This window comes from Carassius gibelio, chromosome B10 (genome assembly GCF_023724105.1).
Source record: "Carassius gibelio isolate Cgi1373 ecotype wild population from Czech Republic chromosome B10, carGib1.2-hapl.c, whole genome shotgun sequence".
Lineage (NCBI taxonomy): Eukaryota > Metazoa > Chordata > Actinopteri > Cypriniformes > Cyprinidae > Carassius > Carassius gibelio.
The window spans coordinates 14427245-14447957 of record NC_068405.1 but is presented as its reverse complement, the minus strand read 5'-3'; the positions used below and the strand labels follow the sequence as shown (position 1 = coordinate 14447957).

Below are 20713 nucleotides of genomic sequence, written 5' to 3'. Positions count from 1 at the left end.
TATAATATTATATTATATTTAATAATATATATATATCAATTTATGTGGCTTGCTAGAAAAATATTTATTTGCTGTTACAGTAAGTGGCCATTTTATCCACTTAATAGTTTACAATAGTTCCAGCATCCTAAGCTAACTGTGTTAGCTAACCTGCCAGCTAACTTTGACCATGTTTTTAAAATAATGTCACAAATGAACTTCTAACCTCAGCAGAGGAACTGACTCGTCCAGCCACATTCAAAAAGAGCTCTGTGATGGTGTCTGGCATGTCTGTACATAATGAAATATTACAAATATCAATAGTATAAAACAGAACAGCTCCCTGACCTCGGTCACGTGTCTCCAGCCACAGGGCAAATGTTCAGGAGGCCATCTGCAGCAGATTTACAGATGTTTTTCTCTTCCCCTTTACTCCAGGCTCTCTCTCCATCCTCAAACCTCTGGATCGTGAGGAACAGGAGAGCTACAACCTCACCATTGTCGCTGAGGATCATGGGATACCCCAGCATTCCACCACTCAGGTGCTGTCTATTCAAGTGATTGATGTGAATGATGAAGCACCATGGTTTGAACGCAGCGAGTTTGAAGCCCAAATCAGAGAGAACCAGCCAGCAGGAACAAGCATACTGAAAGTCTCAGCCTCAGACCGGGATCATGGTGAGTTGATTCATCCCTACAATAATCCATGTTAAATGTGCCTTTACTTCTGAAACGAATCACCTACATTTCTGGGTATTTCAACCTTTCAGGTGTTCATGACCTGTGTCTAAAAACTTCACCATCTGGTTAAAGCAGTTATATTGTGTTGTGGTGAGGGCAGTGCTTTTTTAATGCTTCCTGAGGAGGGTTTGTGGGACTCATTCTCAGCCGCCTGGGCTCAGTGAGAGAGTATGAAGCAGAGATTGTAAAGACATTCTTTAGGAAGCTTTAATTGAGTAAGCAGGTGCTCGTGCCAAAGCTCGCTGACTTTGCACGCAATCTGGCACCCGTATCTCTTTGGCCCACACTTAACACTTGTGTGGACAACGACTCAGCGGCTGAATCAGCAAAATGAACTACTAATTAAATCCAAGATGAAAAGGTTTGAACCTGGATATTTTATGACATGTTTTAATTCAAATCAGGTCGTTCACAAACACCAACTTCCTGTTCACCCATTAACTCAGAATGGAAGGGCAGACTTCTTATACTACGTTTCTTATACTACTTCTTATGCAACATATGTGTAGTGGTTATTCATTATATTTCTATTTTTGTTACAGGAACTAATGGGTTGGTGATTTACGGTGGTGTGACAGAGGATGGATTCACAATTAATCCAGAGACGGGTGTGATATCAGTGACTCGGGTTCTAGATAGAGAACTTCAAGACCACTATACTGTAACAGGTATTAGCTTTTATATTTTTATATTTTTACTTTAAAAAAATTTTATTCATTTATATATATATATACATTTTTCCCCAGATTTATTTAAAATACAGTAACAATTAATAGTAACATCAATGGCCTAAATATTCTTATATTATAATCAAAATATTATTTTATGTAATTATAATTTATTATTAAACTGATAATGCATATAATAATCCAGTTTTTATCTCTTTGTCTATGCAATAGTGTACGCAAAAGATGGAGGCATACCCCCTAACTTTGCCAAGGCGAAAGTGCACATCACAGTGCTGGATGTGAATGATAATTCTCCTGCTTTCGGGCGGCAGCATTATAGCCTGGAAGTGCCTGAGAACCAAGAGCCCGTGGAGCTGTTCACCCTCAAAGCCACAGACCTGGACACTGAAGAGAGTGGACGACTGGAATATAAAATCACTGGTAAAACAATTTTGAGTTTTAGATTGTTTGTACAGAGGAACATGTAGAAGAACTTCTACAACCGGAGTCTATGGGTTAAAAAAAACTTGTTTCTTATAAAAAGAAGATTCAGTCTGCTTGATTGTTAACAAATGTTGTGTCTGTGTGTTGCAATTCTAGCTGGTGACCCAGATGGTGACTTTCGACTTGATGGTTTCTCTGGAGCTCTGTCTACCTCAAGACCTCTGGACCGAGAACAGAAGAACAGTTATTCTTTGAAAGTGGTGGTCCAGGATCACGGCAGCCCGTCTCTGAGCAGCACAGCCACTGTGGAGATCTCAGTTCTTGATGTAAACGACAACAGCCCTAAGTTTGGAAGCAGTAGCTACACCGTCGATGTCTCAGAAGATGCAGCTGTAGGTTTGGTGGTGTTGGATGCTACAGCCACAGACGTGGATGACGGCGAAAATGGTCAGATCTTATACTTCCTTAGCCAAGAGGCCAAAGGTGCGTTCACAGTACATCCAGACACGGGAAAGATCACAACCACAGCACTCCTGGACCGAGAGAAAAGAGCTTCTTATCTCTTCCAAGTGTATGCAGTTGATCTATCACCCGCTGCTCCCCGCAACACCACAGCCCAGGTGACAATTAACATCCTGGACGTCAACGACAATGCACCATTCTTCATCCAAGACCCGCTGATTATCAACGTGTCCAGTGGAAGTGTGTCCACGCATCAGGTGGTGGCCACCATGAGAGCAGAAGATAAGGATTTTGGAGCCAATGGTTCGGTGTTCTACCGGTTTTCAATGCCAGTAAGAGGATTTGCTATTAACTCGCTAACAGGGGAGATCCAGACCACCGAGAAGCTCCAGACCCTGACGCAAACTCAGCGCACCCTCATAGTGGAGGCGATGGACCAGGGCAGTCCTCCCCAGTCTTCTCTAGGAGTGGTGATCATCTATGTGAAGGAGCAAGATTACAAGGGCATTCGATTCTCTCGAACCGCCAGAGATGTTAGCATACAGGAGAATGCAGCTAAAGGTAGGCAGAGCATTTTTACAATATAAATGATTGTGCTATTAGCCTGCAAGATTTTTGTTATAAAAACTAACCATTTTTTCCTTGCAGTCCGTTTCATGGAAAAAAGGATTGAAAATCACAGTATAACAAATGATGAAGATGAATAAAGTAAACATCAGCATTATACATATACATGTTTCTGGTATATTTTTATTTAAAAATTAAAAATGAGAAAAAAGAAAAATGTAAATAAGGGGTAAATTCATTAAAAGAAAAATATTTTTTGCTGTTGTTTTAGCTGACGTCATTACAGCCAAGCACGTTTATGTCAAGAACAAAAAAAAGTAATCAACCTATTTTAGATCATTACATTTGTAAATAAAATAACAACAATAATAATAATAATTACAATATTTATAAAATATTGTTATTAAAATTATAGGAAAATATGTATGCAAGTTTTTGGAAAAAAATTATAATATTTATTATAATACTTTATAATAATTTAAAAATCATTTAATTCCAGATAGCATGAATGTATGAGACAGATTATGACAATAAGCGCAAATTACAGATTTGAAAAAAATATATATATTTTTACAATTGGGACATATAGAGATGCTATTTTTTTATGATCTGATCAATTTCAGTTGGATAATTGTACCCTACTTTTTTTTACTTACTGTATAAATATCCTGTTTCAACTAAACAAATTTCAAGTTTCTATAAGCAAAATGGGGTGCAAGTTACACTTCATGTTGACTTTAAATGCAAACAAGTATTCACTTTCATTAAATGACATGTAGAAATCCCATCTTCTCGGTACATTGCAAAAGTATACAGACCTTTTTTTATTATTATTATAAATCCAAAACTAAAAGTTATTCTTTGTGGTATCTTCATTTCAAAGCACTGGCATGAGGCAGTTGAAAACTTTTGCAATGAACTGCATGATGAAACTGCAGCATTGTATTTCAGCACTCACTGGCACTGCCAGTTTTGTGAAGCACTGAAAGCCAATCCATCAATTTAAGTGAGTGTGGCAGAGTATTGAGTTTTTTTGTGTGTATTTTTCCCCTTAGGCACTGCAGTCGCCCAGGCTCAGGCTCAGCACCCTGATGGCACCCGAGACGGCATCACTTACAGCATCTTCAGTGGGAACAAATACCATTCCTTCACCATCAGCTCTAGTACAGGTCAGATGGGAACCCTGTGAAATGTGAAAACAGCTTGATTTTGACAAGATGCATGCATAAACTCATCGGAAATCTGAAAAATAATATTGCTAAGTTGACCTACTTCACTGCATCGTTGGTGCTTTCATAGGTGAAATCTGGGTGCAGAGCTCAAATGGCCTGGATTTTGAGGACACTCCAAGACTCCGTCTAGTGGTGAAGGCTGAAACTACATCCTCAAGCTCCTTTATGGCTGTCAACCTGATTCTTCAGGATGTCAATGACAACCTACCCCGATTCCAGCTGCAGAACTATGTGGCTTATATGCATGAAGCACAGGGCTATGACTTTCCCATCATTCAGGCAAGGGGTCTCTTATTTGTTTGGTATTTCTAAAAGGTCAAAGGTAATTGATAACATATGGGGAAAAGTATTAAAAACAAAAATGTTCTACAGATTACTGTGTTTTGCATAGTTTTGCCATACTTGCAGGACATCTGAGCAAATTTACCCTTGAAAACAGTATTATTTTTGTTAACCATATAAAGCATTAAATTATTTACCTGTTTTTTTGGGGGGTTTTTTTTGCATCTGTTTCTGACTTCACGTCAGTAAGTGTTAGATTTAAACCATGTGTGATGTTGTAGTTCCTTATAAAGTTACTTGTACTCAAATTTAGCATCTGGCGAGTGTTTATTTCATACCCAGCCTGTGCTTAATCAGCCTGTTTTCAAATGCATTAGGTTGTGGCTGAAGATGTTGACCAGGGTCAGAATGGTCAGGTGACTTACTCCATTGAGTCTTCGAGTCAAAGTGGCCTTTTCAAGATTGACCCTCTAACTGGCAGTATCACAACTGCGGCCATTATGGACAGAGAAATCTGGACACAGGCACAGTGAGTGTATATCATGTTTGCTCAAGCAGTGAAGTCATTGCTCTGCAGGTCTTTAATTTCCTTCTGTTCTGTGGAATGTAACTGTCCTCTCCAGCATTATTTAGTTTGTGTGTGTGATGTGTTCAAGCCCTCGCAGTTTTTTGACCTTATGTTTTTGTTTCTAAAATGTTCCCCAACCCCTATAAAGCTGTGTGCTTTTAATTTACTACATTTTTGGTCTGTTAGTTCTTTTGGATTGTTGTAGGAAAGCTTTTTGTTAAAAAAGTTTGCTCTCTCAATCCCAAAAATAAACTGAACAGAAACATTTCTCACATTATATATGTTAGGAACAATTCATTTAATTCGTTTTATTTTATTTCCATCAGGCTGGTGATTAAAGCCACTGATCGTGGCAGCCCCAAACTAGTAGGCACTGCCACCATTACAGTGATTATTGTCGACCTCAATGATAACAGTCCCACCATCCCAGTGCCACGAGAAGTTAGAGTGCCAGAGAGTAAGTAGATGAATGGTGACCTTTGGCCTTTTAACCTTGAAAGACATGATATAAAGCATTTTTATAATTTTACATGTATTTGAAAGTTGTGTCCTTGCTTCCCACTTGCAGACTCTCTTATCGGCACTGAGATCACCCTGGTTACTGGAAATGATGTGGATTCTAGCCCAGTGCTCTCTTACTCTTTACAACTGGATGCTTCATCACAGGGAAAATTTGATATCCATCGTTACAACGGCCGTGTGTCTCTGACAGCACCACTGGACTTTGAGGAGAGGACATGGTACACATTGACTATTCGAGCTTCAGATTCAAAGCACCAGAGTGAAGCCAATTTGACTGTGTTGGTGGAGGACGTAAATGATAATGCACCAACTTTTGCACAAGACCTATATCAGGTGATTGTTTTCTTTCTACCATTTAAAGTATTTTAAAACAATGTCTATCTCTTATTACTGGGACTGATAAAGGTTTATCTGCTGCTAAAACACATGCGTTTATTCCAGAATAAATATCCTTGCAGTCATTCACACCAGAGTATGCTGTTGTCATTACGTATTCAGCAGATGCTTTTATTCAAAATGACATCACTGTGGATACAGGATAAAGCATGCCAAGTAACAGCTGTTTTGTTGCTTTTGGTTTCCAGGTAACACTTCCAGAACATTCTCCATCAGGCAGTCCCATTATCACAGTAACAGCAACAGATCGAGATTCAGGAGAAAATGGAAAGGTCACTTATCGAGTGGTGTCTTCAACGAGGGACAGGTTTTACATTGATCCTAAAAACGGTATAATACCAGTATTTATACTAAGCATGTTCATCATAGGCAGTGGCTATTTATACAATAAAAAGCCCGTATATGCTATTTGTATGAAGTGTAAATAGTGGTAAATAAATATGCACCAAGTATAAGTAGCAACAAGCATTTTGTTTATAAAAAGTTTAATTAGTAGTAGATGCTATTTACATAAAGTGGTGTGTGGTGTTAATGAAAACCACCTCTACAAGGTCAGTTGTGCTTTGTTTAAATTGCCACTGCCTCTAGTTTTACCATATAGTTTATATTTAAAGCATTAATATTGTAGTAAAAGCACTTCTCATGCCTTTACAGGTACACTTTTCATCAGACAGAAAGCAGAATTTGACCCGGAGCAGCCTTCTGTGAGTGTAGTCATCGAAGCTCGTGATGGAGGGTCTCCACCGCTGTCATCTTCTGCTACAGTCCAAGTTCAGCTGATAGACGTCAATGATAATGCCCCTATATTCCACCAGTTGGAGTACAAAGCCACAGTGTCTGAGGACCAGTTACCTGGAGCCACCATCCTAACATTAGAGGCAGTAGACAGAGACCTATCTCAGGAAAACTCTGGTTTTGATTTCGCAATAGCCAGTGGGAATATTGGAAATGCTTTCCAGATTGAGAGTAGCGTTCGTTTCATAGAGGGCCATGGCTTCCAGACGGTAGGAACCCTGATCCTAGCAGAGCGACTGGATTTTGAGGCATTGTCACGCTATAATCTCACCATCGCGGTCTCGGATCGTGGTGTTCCCCAACGCAGCTCCAGTGTACCAGCCATCATCACAGTCACTGATGTGAATGACAACCCTCCTGTCTTTGGCAGAGCTGAGTACATAGTTTCTTTGAGTGAAGGGGCAGCTGCTGGTACAGAAATCTTGCGTGTGACTGCAACTGATCCTGATTCAGCTCCCTATGCAGAGGTCCAGTACAGAATCAGCTCTGGAGATGAGATGAAACTCTTCTCTGTGGATCAGTGGACTGGGGCAGTGAGGCTTCAAAGACCTTTGGACAGAGAGAGCCGAACATCTCATGTGGTTATAGTACAAGCCTCAGATGGCCATGGTCATTTTGCCTTGGCTCCTATTAGTGTAGAGGTTAAGGACATCAATGACAACAGGCCTTACTTTCCCATTGCTACATTGACAGCCAGTATTCGTGAGAACCAGCCACCCAACTCTGCCGTGACTGTATTACATGCAATCGATTATGATACAGGTGTTTATGGACAGCTGAAGTATTATTTAATGGACCACACAGGAAAGGACATCTTCTTGGTGGATCCAAATTCGGGAGAAGTTCGAACCAGGCAGATTTTTGATTTTGAGAAGGTGAACTCATTTAACTTCATTGCTTTGGCTGTGGATGCAGGCAATAACTCGGCTACTGTCACAGTGCAGGTCTACGTAACAGGAGAGGATGAGTATGACCCAGTTTTCACCACTTCAGGCTTGTCCTTTGAGGTACCAGAGGGAGCCAAGAAAGGTCAGAGTATTGGGCAAGTACAGGCCAAAGATGAGGATGGTGGGGTGGATGGGATTGTACTCTACTCCTTCCCCAATTCCTCTCCTTACTTTGATGTGAATAAGACCACCGGTATAATCTACCTAAAGATGGACAGCTCAGGGAGCTCAAGCGGAGGGAGTCACTCAAAGAGGGAGACTCGCCTAATGACTATGGATGTGACTGCCCACAGCCCTCTTGACACCTCAAGAATAGCTTCCGCTCAGGTCACCATTGACGTTACCAACACATCCTTTGGTCTTGCAACAGACTTTAACGTCCTCCTTGTGAGCATAATTGCTGCCTCTCTTGGAGTAATAGTCCTGTTAGTCATAATTGCTGTAGCCCTTTATCTAGTAAGATCAAAGCGCAAGAAGAAAGGACAAGACACTGGGAATAGTACCGTATCTTCAGGCACAGCTTTGCAGAAGTTGGATGAGTCTAAACCCACAGGGGGTGACAGGATCTATCATCAGGCGCTTCCTGGATATGCAGGTGAAGAAGAAGGAACTGGTGGAGGCTCATATACTCGAGGAGGATCTCTAGATCCTTCTCACTCCAGTGGACGGGGATCTGCAGAAGCAGCAGAGGATGACGAAATCCGTATGATCAATGAATATCCAAGAGTTGCAAGCATTACCTCCTCCATGCAAGAGCACATTTCTGCCAGGGGCCCTGATTCAGGTATCCAACAGGATGCAGACCAACTCTCTGATATTTCTTGTGAACCAGGACCACTTGATGCAAGCCAGTGGTTCAAAACTAAGAAACTTGGGAGCATCAGTGGGAGTCTCAGTGGTACCCTACTCTCTGGTCAGCTCCCAGCCTACAGAGACGAAGGTGGGGGCTACCTTGGAGTAGGTCGTGGGTTAAATATTTCCCACCCAAAAGATTATTCTTTCCCTGAGGATGGCAAACCCTCGGTCGATGGCTCCCTCACAGCCATAGTGGCAAGTGATGAGGAACTGCGAGGCAGCTACAACTGGGACTACCTTCTCAACTGGTGCCCTCAGTTCCAACCCTTAGCCAGTGTCTTTACAGAGATTGCCAGGCTAAAGGATGAGAACTTACCTCCCAACAATCCACGCAGACCCTTCCAACCCAAAGTTAAGATAGATCCCAAGCCAAGAATTGACCCTCCACCACTCATTACCTCAGTGGCTCATCCGGGAGCCAAATCTGTCCCACCTAAGCCTGCCATAGCACGGACGTTTCATCACTTAGCATCTCTAAGGCGTTCACCTATAAGCCACGAGGGCTCCATCTCCTCAGCAGCCATGTCTCCTAGTTTCTCCCCTTCACTGTCCCCACTTGCTGCACGGTCCCCAGCTGTCTCCCCATTTGGTGTCACTCAAGGTCCCTCAGCCTCCATCATCAGCACCACAGAGCACTCTCTGGAGAACAGTGATGAGGCGGAGATGAGGATTTAATGCAACATTGCATTCTATTTTGTGGAGGCCATTTTGTCTTTTGATAAGACACTTTACTCGCTCTTAGCAATGTTGCATACCTGGAAAGGCAGTCGCTCAGCCGTAATGGTGACGCAGGTGTCTGGTTACTAAAAGGGTAAAAAACATTATGTGGCGACATTACCCTTCTTCAGAGCCACCGCAGTGTTGATGTGAAGAGTTGTGTGTGGCTTTGTTTTGTCTCACTGGCTGGCCAGGGAGGCAAGACGCTGAATGCTCCTTTTGTTTTTTCCTTTTTATATTGATGACTCAAACAGCTTTGAAACTGCAGTGTTATGTTAAGTCCATCCAAAATAGCTGCTATTGTCATACTTTGTAGGTTGCAATGAGAACTTTGTAGAAACTCAAACTGATGTCATTATGTATGTTTGTTTATGACTGGGATTTTTTTTTTTTTTTTTTTTTTTTTTTTACAGTGCTACTCAGTTTCATTTAAAAAATTTTAAATGGAGGACTTGCCATTGCTTTGAGTGTTCGTACATTTTAGTGACATTCTTTGTATGTATATTTATATGTATGCTAGCCATAATAAGTGTATTATCATTGTATAGTGTCTAGGATCACCATACTGTGCGGTTGTGAAATTTTGTGACACTTGTAATGTGAATGATTGGAAGATTGTTGTATTTTATTATTTATAAACAGAAAGGCTGAAATTGTTGAAACTTCCCATGTTGCATAGTGTTGTATTATAGTTCTTTTGAAGTTGTATTGTCCCTTGCCCTTTCAACTAGATTGTTAGCATCTTAGCTAATTTATTTAAAAAAAAAAAAAAGAAAAAAAAAAGGCAATACTTTTTTCGGCTCATCTGAACCTTTCGGGAAATTGGTAAAACTTAAAAGACTCTTTTCTGTGTAAATAGTTTCTTACAAAACTGCAGCTCTCTCACACTGTTTTGTGCTGCTTTTTCTGACAATAAAAAAGTTTTGTATTGTCTACATAACCTATAGTTGGTTTATTGATAAGTTTAGCCCATAATCTGGGATGCAGTTTATTTACTTTTCAGAATGAAGTGAATCACTAGGAAATGGACCTTTTTTTGTAATAGTCAGTGAATGTTTTCTGCTTTGAGAAGAAATTTCAGAAGTGCCCTGCTTTTTTTCCTCTCTCTCAATCTTTGTGGAAAGCGATTTAAGCATTTGAATGACCTTCCAGAGCTGTTTTGCTACCTCTGGTGCATGCCTGATACCGTCACTGCCTCAAGTATAACTGGCCCCTGTTTAGCACCCAGAAAAGATGCAAGGAAAAGAGGGGCCTGGCATTTTTGAAGACTTACACAATTCATCTTAAAAGTTGACAATTGTCTCACAGTATGGAAAACATCACTTTCCAAGACGACTGCCTGCATTCCGGCAGCAGTACAGTTTAAATCATCTGTACATATTTAAATATTAAATTCCTACTGATTTCTTTTGTCAAACCTGAGTCTTCTGTCTTCCTTTCTCCAAGTTTAAATCAAAAAGTGGATGGGGAGGTACATGTAACTGAAATGTAGCAAAAGGCCAATCATCTGGCTTTTAGAAAAAAGGAAACAGGAGAGGTCAGAGTCAAATTCGTCCTTCATTAAAAAGCGATTTGAGAAAATACAGTATGTTCCAAAGACCTAGACTAGACCCGGGCCTGTGTATTAGCCAGAGACAGGGTCTGTCCATTCTCAAATCAGTTGCAGCCATGAAGAAACATTTCCTCAAATTCAATTTGTCCATACAAAATGTAAATAAGATGTATATTGATAATTACACAGCATATAAATTAGCCAAATCAAATAGCTATGACTGATGATATTTGCTATAGTCGTGCTGTATATGTACGGCAATCACACATGCATACTCGTAATCATGTCATGTACCTTTCCAGATGCAATGGCCAAAAAATACCGCATTTTCATACACCATCAGAAAAATAATAGCCTGTGTCTGAGGTAGTATCTTTGAAAGGTATACCTTTCTATCTAATTTAAACCAAAGGGTGAAAATATTAGTATCTTTCAAGGATACTGCACCAGTAACAAGCTGTTGTACGCTAAAGGTACTTTTTTTCAGACATGAAACTGAAATGCTCTCCAGTTTTGTCTTTATTTCTACCGTATTGAGTTTTCTGATCCCCTGCTGTGAAGTTGGTGTTGGCAGAGATTCAGATCTTCTCCATCTCAGTGCTTTGCATGTCTAACTGATTTACACCATCCCAGATATCACGAAGAAACAACACTCACTCGCTTGCACAGTCAGTGTCTTATAAACACTGCAATGAGTGGTGTGACCTCTGTATAAACATATTTTCTCTATCACTGATATTACTTTCAAGATGAGATTTAACCTTAGTCTGATACAAACATTGTGATCTGTTATCAAGACTAGTTACTACACAGTTGTACATTTTACTGCTTTTTGTTGATTTACATTAGTCTGTTTATTTCTTTTTGTAACATTTCAAATTGTCATTGATTGCATGTGGTGATGTTTATCTAGCCACATATTGTCATTTAACCTTAAGTATACAGTAAATGCCTTTTAAATTCAGTATAAATTAGTGTAACTATCATAATCTGAATTTTACATTTAACTGTCATTTATCAAGGGTTTATCAATAGCCCTGTTTTGGCATGTGCACTTTTTGGTGGAACAAAATAACACATATACCTGACAAGCCTGTGAGGAAAGAGGATGGAGTGGTTGCCTGCTGCACTCTATGGCATTTAGATCATGGGTATCTTGTAATTGTTTCAACCCATAGGAAAATCATGGAGAATCATGAGAAACAATTACAGCTCATATTTGCATCTCACAGACCTCAGTAGTCAAAATTATTTTCTGTTAGTAAGAAAATATTTTTAGACCATTTTAGTCAGTCATTATTTATGGAAAAAGGCTACTGAAGTGCAGGATTTGGGGCAATTTCTGGTATGCCTTCCCGTTTTCTCATCATTTATTGCCAATATTGTGCAAACATTTTTGCACAGTATTTTTAACCTGCAGTAATTGTATTTATTTAATTGAATTCATTTATTATTTTTATTATTATTAAATAAAATATATCTAATTTATCTGCAGCTGAGGGGTTTATCAGGTAATCAGGCATATGTCAAGCTTTTACCATTGAAGATGATAGATAAAAATAATCGTGAACATTCAACAGGCAGGTCAACCTGCATTCCACTGTGACAACATCCTCAGAAAGATACATATTCTGTCTGTGAGTCCAAGAGTAAACCTCTGGTTTTGATATTAAACTGCGAAGTTGTGTGATTAATAACATGAGATAAATTTGAAAGTGATTAGTGGGCAGTTTATGCATTTTTTTAAGATTTATCATTTCTTAAATGCTTTGGTAGAAAAACAAGGGAAGTCTCCATAGCACCATTGAAGTTAAAAATGCACTTCAAAGAAAGATCCCGCAAGTCTTGCTTGGCTATTAAAACAAGTCTGCTATTCCCATCAGGTCTGTAGTAAATTCTAATGATCCCTGCATTCCTTATGGAAAAAAAATGTCACATGTATCTTTCATTGATTAGAATTGCTCTGCAAAGTCAAAATTACTTAAGTAGAATAGAAACCAAACAGTAAATGTCTCTATGAAATTTGAGTTATTCCAGACATATATTTTGAATTAGAGGACCATAGTTTTGGCTCTTAGATCTTATCTTCCTGAGATGCAATAAATTGTTCTTGCCTGTAAAGTGTATCTGTTAAATTAAGAGCAGATCTGGCTCAAGCAAAGGGGAGCTTTCTGCATTTTCTTAAATCAGCCTCCTCTGTCTTTAATTTTATTAGAGTTGACTGAAAGTCCCACTCAAAATCTGTCTGATTCAGCAGGGACTGCTCAAATTCATTCCACGAGATTGTGTTGTGCTACCTTTGCACTTTATATAACACTAGAAATGTTGCTTTGCACTTATAGCATTTTATCTATCCATTCCAGTCTTTCTGATTGAAGTATGATGTCTTTGGTTACATTGCTCTTATATGCCAGGTTCAGATTTGCTTTCTTGATTAATTTCCTATTCTTTCATCCTATTCACCAACCTGGAAACTCACCAAAAAAAGATATTATTTAATACAGTAATGGTAATGAGATATATACATTTTCCATAGGTTAACTTGGTAGTTATGTCAAAATGAGGATTTTCCTATTTAGAGAATAAGAGAAATGGAAGTGGACTTTGAAAGGTTATATCAACTTTATAATGCAACTGTTCCTTTTTTTTTGCTTTAGAAATTCATGCTCGGTTTCACTGTTTTGTTTTCTTTAAGTGTAAAGATAGATTAGAAAAACAGTGCTGTAAGGAGAACTTCCTCACTTAGGAAGAGATGGTTGCTGTCTTTCAGTGGTTGTGATCAATGGTGCTAACTGAGAAGAGCTGGTGCCGAGTGCCCTCTCTCAGGATCTGTGCATGAACCGGAGCTGAACGCGGAGGTGGACAAAACTATACCAGACACGGCTGATAGATCCCATCAACAGCTCCTGATTTATGAAAGCCCAGGCTTGAGAGAGAATGAAAGAGATGGAATGAGAGAAGGAAATAGTTGCAGAAGTAAAATATAGTTTGACTTTAGCTTGGATTAAAGTCAAAAGTGTCATGTCCTCTCAGTTGTTAGAGCTAATATGATTTTAATAACTACAACCTAAAAAATAGTTGCATAATTACTGTCGACAAATAGTCTTTGTCTTGGGGATGGGACAATCTCATTAAAGAGAGCATCTGATCGGACAAAAAATCTTTGTGGTGCAGGATCAGTCGATATTTTTGCTTTGTTTTCAAAGAAGTGAAAGACTTACATTTTTAAACGTGAGTGTCTGTTAAAAGTTATGCACACTTTTTCACTCAGAAATTGCTAGTAATCACCCAAAAATTAATATTTACTCACCCTGTATAAGTTTCTTTCTTATGCTGAACACAAAAGATAATTTGAAGAATTTTGAGTAACCAAACAGTTGTTGGTCCCTATTGGGTAGGGGGGTGGGGGATACAATGGAAGTCAATGGGGACCATCAATTGTTTGAATACCAGCATTGTTCAAACTATCTTCTTTTATGTTCAAAATTAGGTAAACTCACACAAGTTTGGAATGACATGAGAACAAGAGTAAATTATGATTAACAGTTTTGGGTGAATTATCAATTTAAAGGTGAAATATTGAAACAGAAAAACCAAAAAAGTATTTTAGTATATTTGTGCATACTATCTGCCAATAAATAGTATTGAAAATGACTGATATCACACAGAATTTAGCGTGCACATTGGGATGCAGGCATGGACTAAATATTTTTACATTTCCAATTCTGATTTATAATTTATACAGACACTACCATTCAAAGTTTGGTGTTGGTAAGATTGTTTTTTTTAAGAAGTCTCTTCTGCTCACTATTTATCTGAAAAAAAAAAAAAGTTTAAAATAACTGTTTCTATTTAAATATTTTAAAATGCAATTTATTCCTGTGGCGGTAAAGCTGAATTACCAGCATCCATTACTTTAGTGATACTATTTCAGGACTCTGATGACTAGAAAGTTCAAACAACAGCATTTATTTGAAATCAAAACCTTTTGTAAAATTAAAAATACCTTTACTTTTGCTTTTTAGCACTTTAAACACATCCTTGCTCAATAAAAGTATTAATTTCTTGACTCAGATCTTTTGAACAGATGTATGTATATAATGTAACATTTTTAGCCCTGTTAGCATAAGGCGGAAGGTTTCTCTTAATGCAACCCAAAGCCATGTGTTGTTCCTGCTTAGTGTCTTTTCAGTCCCCCGTCTATTTTTATAACTTTCCATTTCTGCTGGTTAAAATCAAGGGAGAAGCAGTGAGTCCGAACGGTTGAATCAGTTACAGGTTGGAGTCACAGCGTTCAGTAAAACAGCCTCTGTTTTTCCACTTAGTTGCTGAGTCACTGCAAGTCTGTGTTAGCACTGAGTCACAGGCCCGTCGCTTTAACTCATAATTACATCTCTTCCCGAGGGCTCGCACATCTCCTGGGGCGTCTAGAGGAGATACACCAGAGAAAAGCATGGAAAAAAAGTAGGATGCTGTGGTTTGGCTCTGGAGTCACTCTTGGAAAGTAATTAATTTAAACATAATTTTGTACAATAAATAAATAAATAATACCTAGCACCATTTAGATTTCTGTTGCTGCTTTGTGGAATTAAGTAACTTAGCTCTTGTTTTGATGCAGAGGTGCTGAGTTACAAATGAAAATGATTAATGGACACGCTGAAAGCAGGATGCTGTCAATGTCTTTGTGTTGTAATGTGGCTGTTCATAAACAATTCCCTCCACAGCTCTGACAGAATTTTTTCCATTGAGGTGAATAAATGACAGAATTTAGAGTTGAGGAGAAGGATGGATTATCTAATGAGCCAAACAGTGTGTGACAGTAACACAGTACCACCTGGTTTTGATTTGTCCATTCTTACTAAATGATCCAGCATTGAAAAAGACCATAAACGTTTTCTAGATGTGTACAAGCTGAACGTAAGACAGCTAAGACACAGAAGATTGTACATCAAGATGTAACAAAAAAAGGTTAAAAATTCTGATATCAGCCTTAACTGAGAGAACAAGATGAATCACAGTTAAAAGAGGCTCTATATGGGTAAATATCAGAGTTCCCATCACCTCCTCTTTTGTGTGGTCTGAGTTTATACATCAACAGCAGGAAACAGGCTCCATCCATAACCTCTGCAAAGAGCTGCTTCCATTATCGACCTCCTGTTGGCCCTTTTATCCAGCTCTCCCCCTGACAAGACCCATGTTTACTTTAGTGTGCAAAAATCTGTAAGGAATAAGATTTTTTAATTTGTTCTCTCTTTTTTTTATTTCTATCTACAACATTGCCACTAAAATTGAAATAACATCTTCATTAACTGGAAATAACATGAATCTTCTACATTTTTTAAATGTTACCATTCCATTCTTTCCACTTTTTATTTTTATTTTAGCTGGTCTTTCAGAAAATGCATGACATGTAAAGCACCTCAGGAAGGAAAAGATGTACGTTACATATTTATGTCTATGACTTGACCTTCTCAGACAGGCTCTGAGTTCTCTTGATTTCGGTTTCCTCTCACTTTTGGTAAGATGCTGAGTTTGTCAGCAATATGTTTATGGCAATGTCACAATACTGAAGGGGGAAATTTTGTACTGCGGTCAGTGCAAGGAAAATGTATGATATTTAAAAGGGGTCATATGATGCAGTTTCAAGTTTTCTTTTCTCTTTGGAGTGTTACAAGCTGTTCATGAATAGATAAGATCCATAAAGTTGCAAAGACTAAAGACTCAAACTTAAAAAGATATTCTTAATAAAAGTTAAGACTCATCCATGCCTTCCTAAAATACCTCATTCAAACACGCCCCCACATGTCTACATCACTCTGTGGGGGAAGATTTGCATAACACCGCCCAAATGTTTACACAAAGAAAGAAGGCGTAATTTTGATTCTCTTTGTAGCATTGTTGCTGCCACCATGTTGGGGAGAAGATGTGTGTTTCGTTGTGAGAGCAAAACTATTTTGTTTGGCCTTCCAAAAGAGGACAAGACTAGAAATCTGTGGTTAAGTTGTATTTATAACACTGTTCCAGAATAGTTCAAACTGAATATTCATGTGTGTACAACACATTTTATGGAGGACTGTTTCCTGAGAGAGTAGCCTAAAATATGCCGGCTGTTCTGACTCACAACCTGTAAGTATGTTTTTATATTTAAAGGACTTGCCACTGATGATTCAAACATGAGTTTTGAGCAGTGTAGAGTAGCACTTGTTGTTTGACGTTTCTCTGATCACAAATGCAGACATGGTTTTCATGTTTACTTGGTGAGATGCAACGCAACATTTAAAAATACTGTGAAATTCATTATAATCAGTCATTATGTCCTCATTTGATTCAACAAATACATCGTTTGAAATGTGTTTTATTGGTTTTGTCTCATTGCGCAGGGACACAGTATCACAGTATGGTGAGGGGCGTGACATTTTCATTGCACGCTTGAGGTGTTCAGCCAATCACGATGCACTGGGTAGCTGGCCAGTCAGAGCACACCTCGCTTTTCAAAACAATGAGCTTTGTAAAAATCAACGCATTTCAAAAGGCGGGGAGAAACAATAATGAACAGTATGTGGAAAGTAATGTACAGTATGTGTTTTTGGAACCTTAAATCGCATAAACACATTTCATTAAACCAAATACACAAAATATTGTTATTGTTTAGCAACATCAGATCACCCCTTTAAAAACTATTTTATTTGTTCAGGCAATTTAAACTTAAAGGGGGGGTGAAATGCTATTTCATGCATAATTAGTTTTTTACACTGTTAAAGAGTTGGATTCCCATGCTAAACATGGACAAAGTTTCAAAAATTAAGTTGTAAGTTTGAAGGAGTATTTTTGTTCCAAAAAAACCTCTTCCGGTTTGTCACAAGTTTCGGAAAGTTTTTTTCGAGTACGGCTCTTTGTAATGTTAGATGGAGCGGAATTTCCTTATATGGGTCCTGAGGGCACGTCTGCCGGAAGAGCGCGCGCTCCTGTATAGCAGAGCACTGAGAGCACAGACTTCACTGATCAGAGCGAGAGCGTCGTGAAAAGTCACAAAAGAAGTGTGTTTTTGGTTGCCAGGGCAAGACAACCCTGCACAGATTACCAAAAGAGAAACAGCATTAAGGGACCAGTGGATGGAGTTTATTTTTACAGAGCATCGACGGAGTTGTGCAATTGTTTGTGTTTGTTCCCTGCATTTCGAAGATGCTTGTTTTACAAACAAGGCCCAGTTTGACGCCGGATTTGCACATCGTTTATTTCTTAAGGATAATGCAGTCCCAACGAAAAAGGGTCACGATCGTGTGTTGGAACCGCAGGCGGTGAGTAAAACTGCTTCAAATATCTCTGTGTTGTGAACTTGGCTATCGGCGCGTAAGCACATCAAGTAACCAACATGCGATGTTGGCATAAAACTGCACTTTCCACATGTACAGCTTAAAAAAAATAAATAAAAAAAATAACGACATGAAGTGGAACTTAGTCATTTTCCAAAACCGCTAAACAATTATATACAGTTTCAATACATACCACATAGAGACGCTGTTGTAGTCGTTGCTGCTGCTGCTCTTGTTAAATTTCAGCCTCTGGATCTGATTCTGGATCATAAATATACGCTGAATCTGACTGTTAGCCATGGTTTGTTTTGGATGATGGTTTTTTCCTCACGGTAATGTCAGCTTCCAAACTCTCTCAACCCAAAAGCCTACTGGCGCTCGTGATTCTTTAGCTGCGCCCACACGTCACGCCTCCAGCCGGTCGTGTTTTTCCGGGACAAATCGGTACAGACTATCTTTCTCTTATGAATATAATAAAACTAAAGACTTTTTGGAGTTATGAAGGATGCAGTACTACTCTATAGGTACTCAAGATTAACAGGATATTGAGTGAAAACGAGCATTTCACCCCCCCTTTAAAGGATAATGAAATCCCTACGAAAAAGGGTCACGATCGTGTGTTGGAACCGCAGGCGGTGAGTAAAACTGCTTCAAATATCTCTGTGTTGTAAACTTAACGATCGGCGCGTAAGCACATCACGTAAATAACATGCGATGTAGGCATCAAACGGCACTTCCCACATGTAAACCTTTAAAAAAAAAAAAAAGACGACATAAAGTGGAACTTAGTAATATTCCAAAACCGCTAAGCAAATATATACAGTTTCAATACATACTGCAGAGAGATGTCCTGCTGTAGTCGTTGCTGCTGCTGCTCTTGTTCAATTTCAGCCACGGGATCTGATTCTGGATCATAAATAAATGGCTGAATCTGACTGTTAACCATGGTTTGTTTTGGATGATGTTTTTTTCCTCACGGTAATGTCCTAGCTTCCAGATGCTCTCAACGCAAAAGCTTACTCGCGCTCGTGATTCTTTAGCTCCGCCCACACCTCCAGCCGCTCGTGTTTTTCCGGAAAAAAAAGTTACAGACTATCTTTCTCTTATGAATATAATAAAACTAAAGACTTTTTGGAGATATGAAGGAGGCAGTACTACTCTATAGGTACTCAAGATTAACAGGAGATTGAGTGAAAATGAGGATTTCACCCCCCCCCCCCTTAACAAAGAGACAAATGAGGTGGAACCAAAGAATTGAGAAAAAATCAGCTAAATATTTGAGCTAAACATTTAAAATATAATATGATATATAATATAATATAATATAATATAATATAATATAATATAATATAATATAATATAATATAATAATTTATAGCTTTCAAACACCTTAGAAGTAATTATATGAAATAACAATTCTGAATAAGACCTAGTAAAATGTAATTATGACCTGTCTGTCTGTTTTCCTATGTGTCAGAGATCATAGCCTAAACACCCCCTCAGTCATTTGGACACTGAACCAGAGCTGTTTGGACAGAGCCAGAGGTTTTATCTTAATGCTCACATACACACTGACACAAAGCTTTGAGTGAATTCCAGTGCACTACATTGTAAAGCTCCCCTTTAAACTCTCAAAACAAATGGCAGATAAATCCAACTGAGTAATTTTTTTGTGTGAACGCTCAAGCGTAAAATTGTGCCTCAGCATTCATCTTAAATGTGTGGTTTCACTGTTCCAAAATATATTCTCTCCATGGATTATTTTCTGTTTTATAACACTGTACAGAAGATGACATTGAATCTAAACTGCTTTTCCAATAAAATCGTTATAACTTTTTTAATGTTTTGTGCAGAGTTTAGGCTGATGACAGGTCCTGCATCTTAGACTGTTTTTAAAATAATTATTGTATAAAAATGATGCATGCACCATTTTGACTAGATATTAATTTAGAGATTAAAAAATAAATTAACCATTGTGATCAAAAAGAAAAAGTAAAAAGCTGACCAGTGATGATCAAAGCTAAATTGAGTCTCAAATATTACAATATTACTGTTTTTACTGTATTTTTTGTCTTAATGATTTTAAGAGATGTCTTTTAAAAAATATTAAAACCTTTTAATTATTAACTTTTAATGTATATATAAATTTAACCTAAAATATTCAACATTTTATGTTGTAAACAACTATCATGCACATACCTGGATGCAATGCAGGCACCAAAATCTGTCTGAGCTCCAGAATCTGGGTTGTGGAGCTCTGAAGTTGACCCAGAGTAGCTCAAGAGCCACATACTTCAAATGGAAAGTATTCTAAACTATAGTACCATCTGCTTTCACTTTAGAGTCCGATTCTACACCTAAATAAAGATCCCTCTTGAACACTTTTATTGCTCTCCAGCCCCCTCTTGTTACGTTTTTCTTTTCTTTCTTTCATTTTCCTTTTTTACCTCTGGCTATATTGCAGCAGGCAGACTGTGATGTGAGAGGTGACACGAATAAAACCTGCCCTATGTCAGATCTTATCACTCCTGTGAAACTTCAGGTTTGTTTTTTATTGGTGTGTGAATGCTTTGGATTAATTTGCTTTTCCTGTTACTCATTTGATTCAGTTGACTCATTCATGTTCCAGTATTTTATCTGAGAGACAGGTCCTGACTTAACAGCTTCTATAAA

General features: G+C 38.4%; 1 protein-coding gene across 1 annotated transcript in view; it reads left to right on the top strand.

The window, feature by feature from the left end:
* dchs1b (dachsous cadherin-related 1b) overlaps window positions 1–10592 on the top strand; it is an 85636-nt gene extending 75044 nt beyond the window's left edge. The window contains exons 11-21 of the mRNA XM_052567375.1: window positions 418–657; window positions 1263–1388; window positions 1620–1829; window positions 1989–2855; window positions 3917–4030; window positions 4161–4372; window positions 4753–4904; window positions 5270–5400; window positions 5512–5798; window positions 6050–6191; window positions 6516–10592. Of these exons, the coding sequence (XP_052423335.1) occupies window positions 418–657; window positions 1263–1388; window positions 1620–1829; window positions 1989–2855; window positions 3917–4030; window positions 4161–4372; window positions 4753–4904; window positions 5270–5400; window positions 5512–5798; window positions 6050–6191; window positions 6516–9133 (5099 nt within the window). The 3' untranslated portion in view covers window positions 9134–10592. The remainder of the gene's footprint in view (window positions 1–417; window positions 658–1262; window positions 1389–1619; window positions 1830–1988; window positions 2856–3916; window positions 4031–4160; window positions 4373–4752; window positions 4905–5269; window positions 5401–5511; window positions 5799–6049; window positions 6192–6515) is intronic.
* The last annotated feature ends 10121 nt before the right edge of the window (window positions 10593–20713 follow it).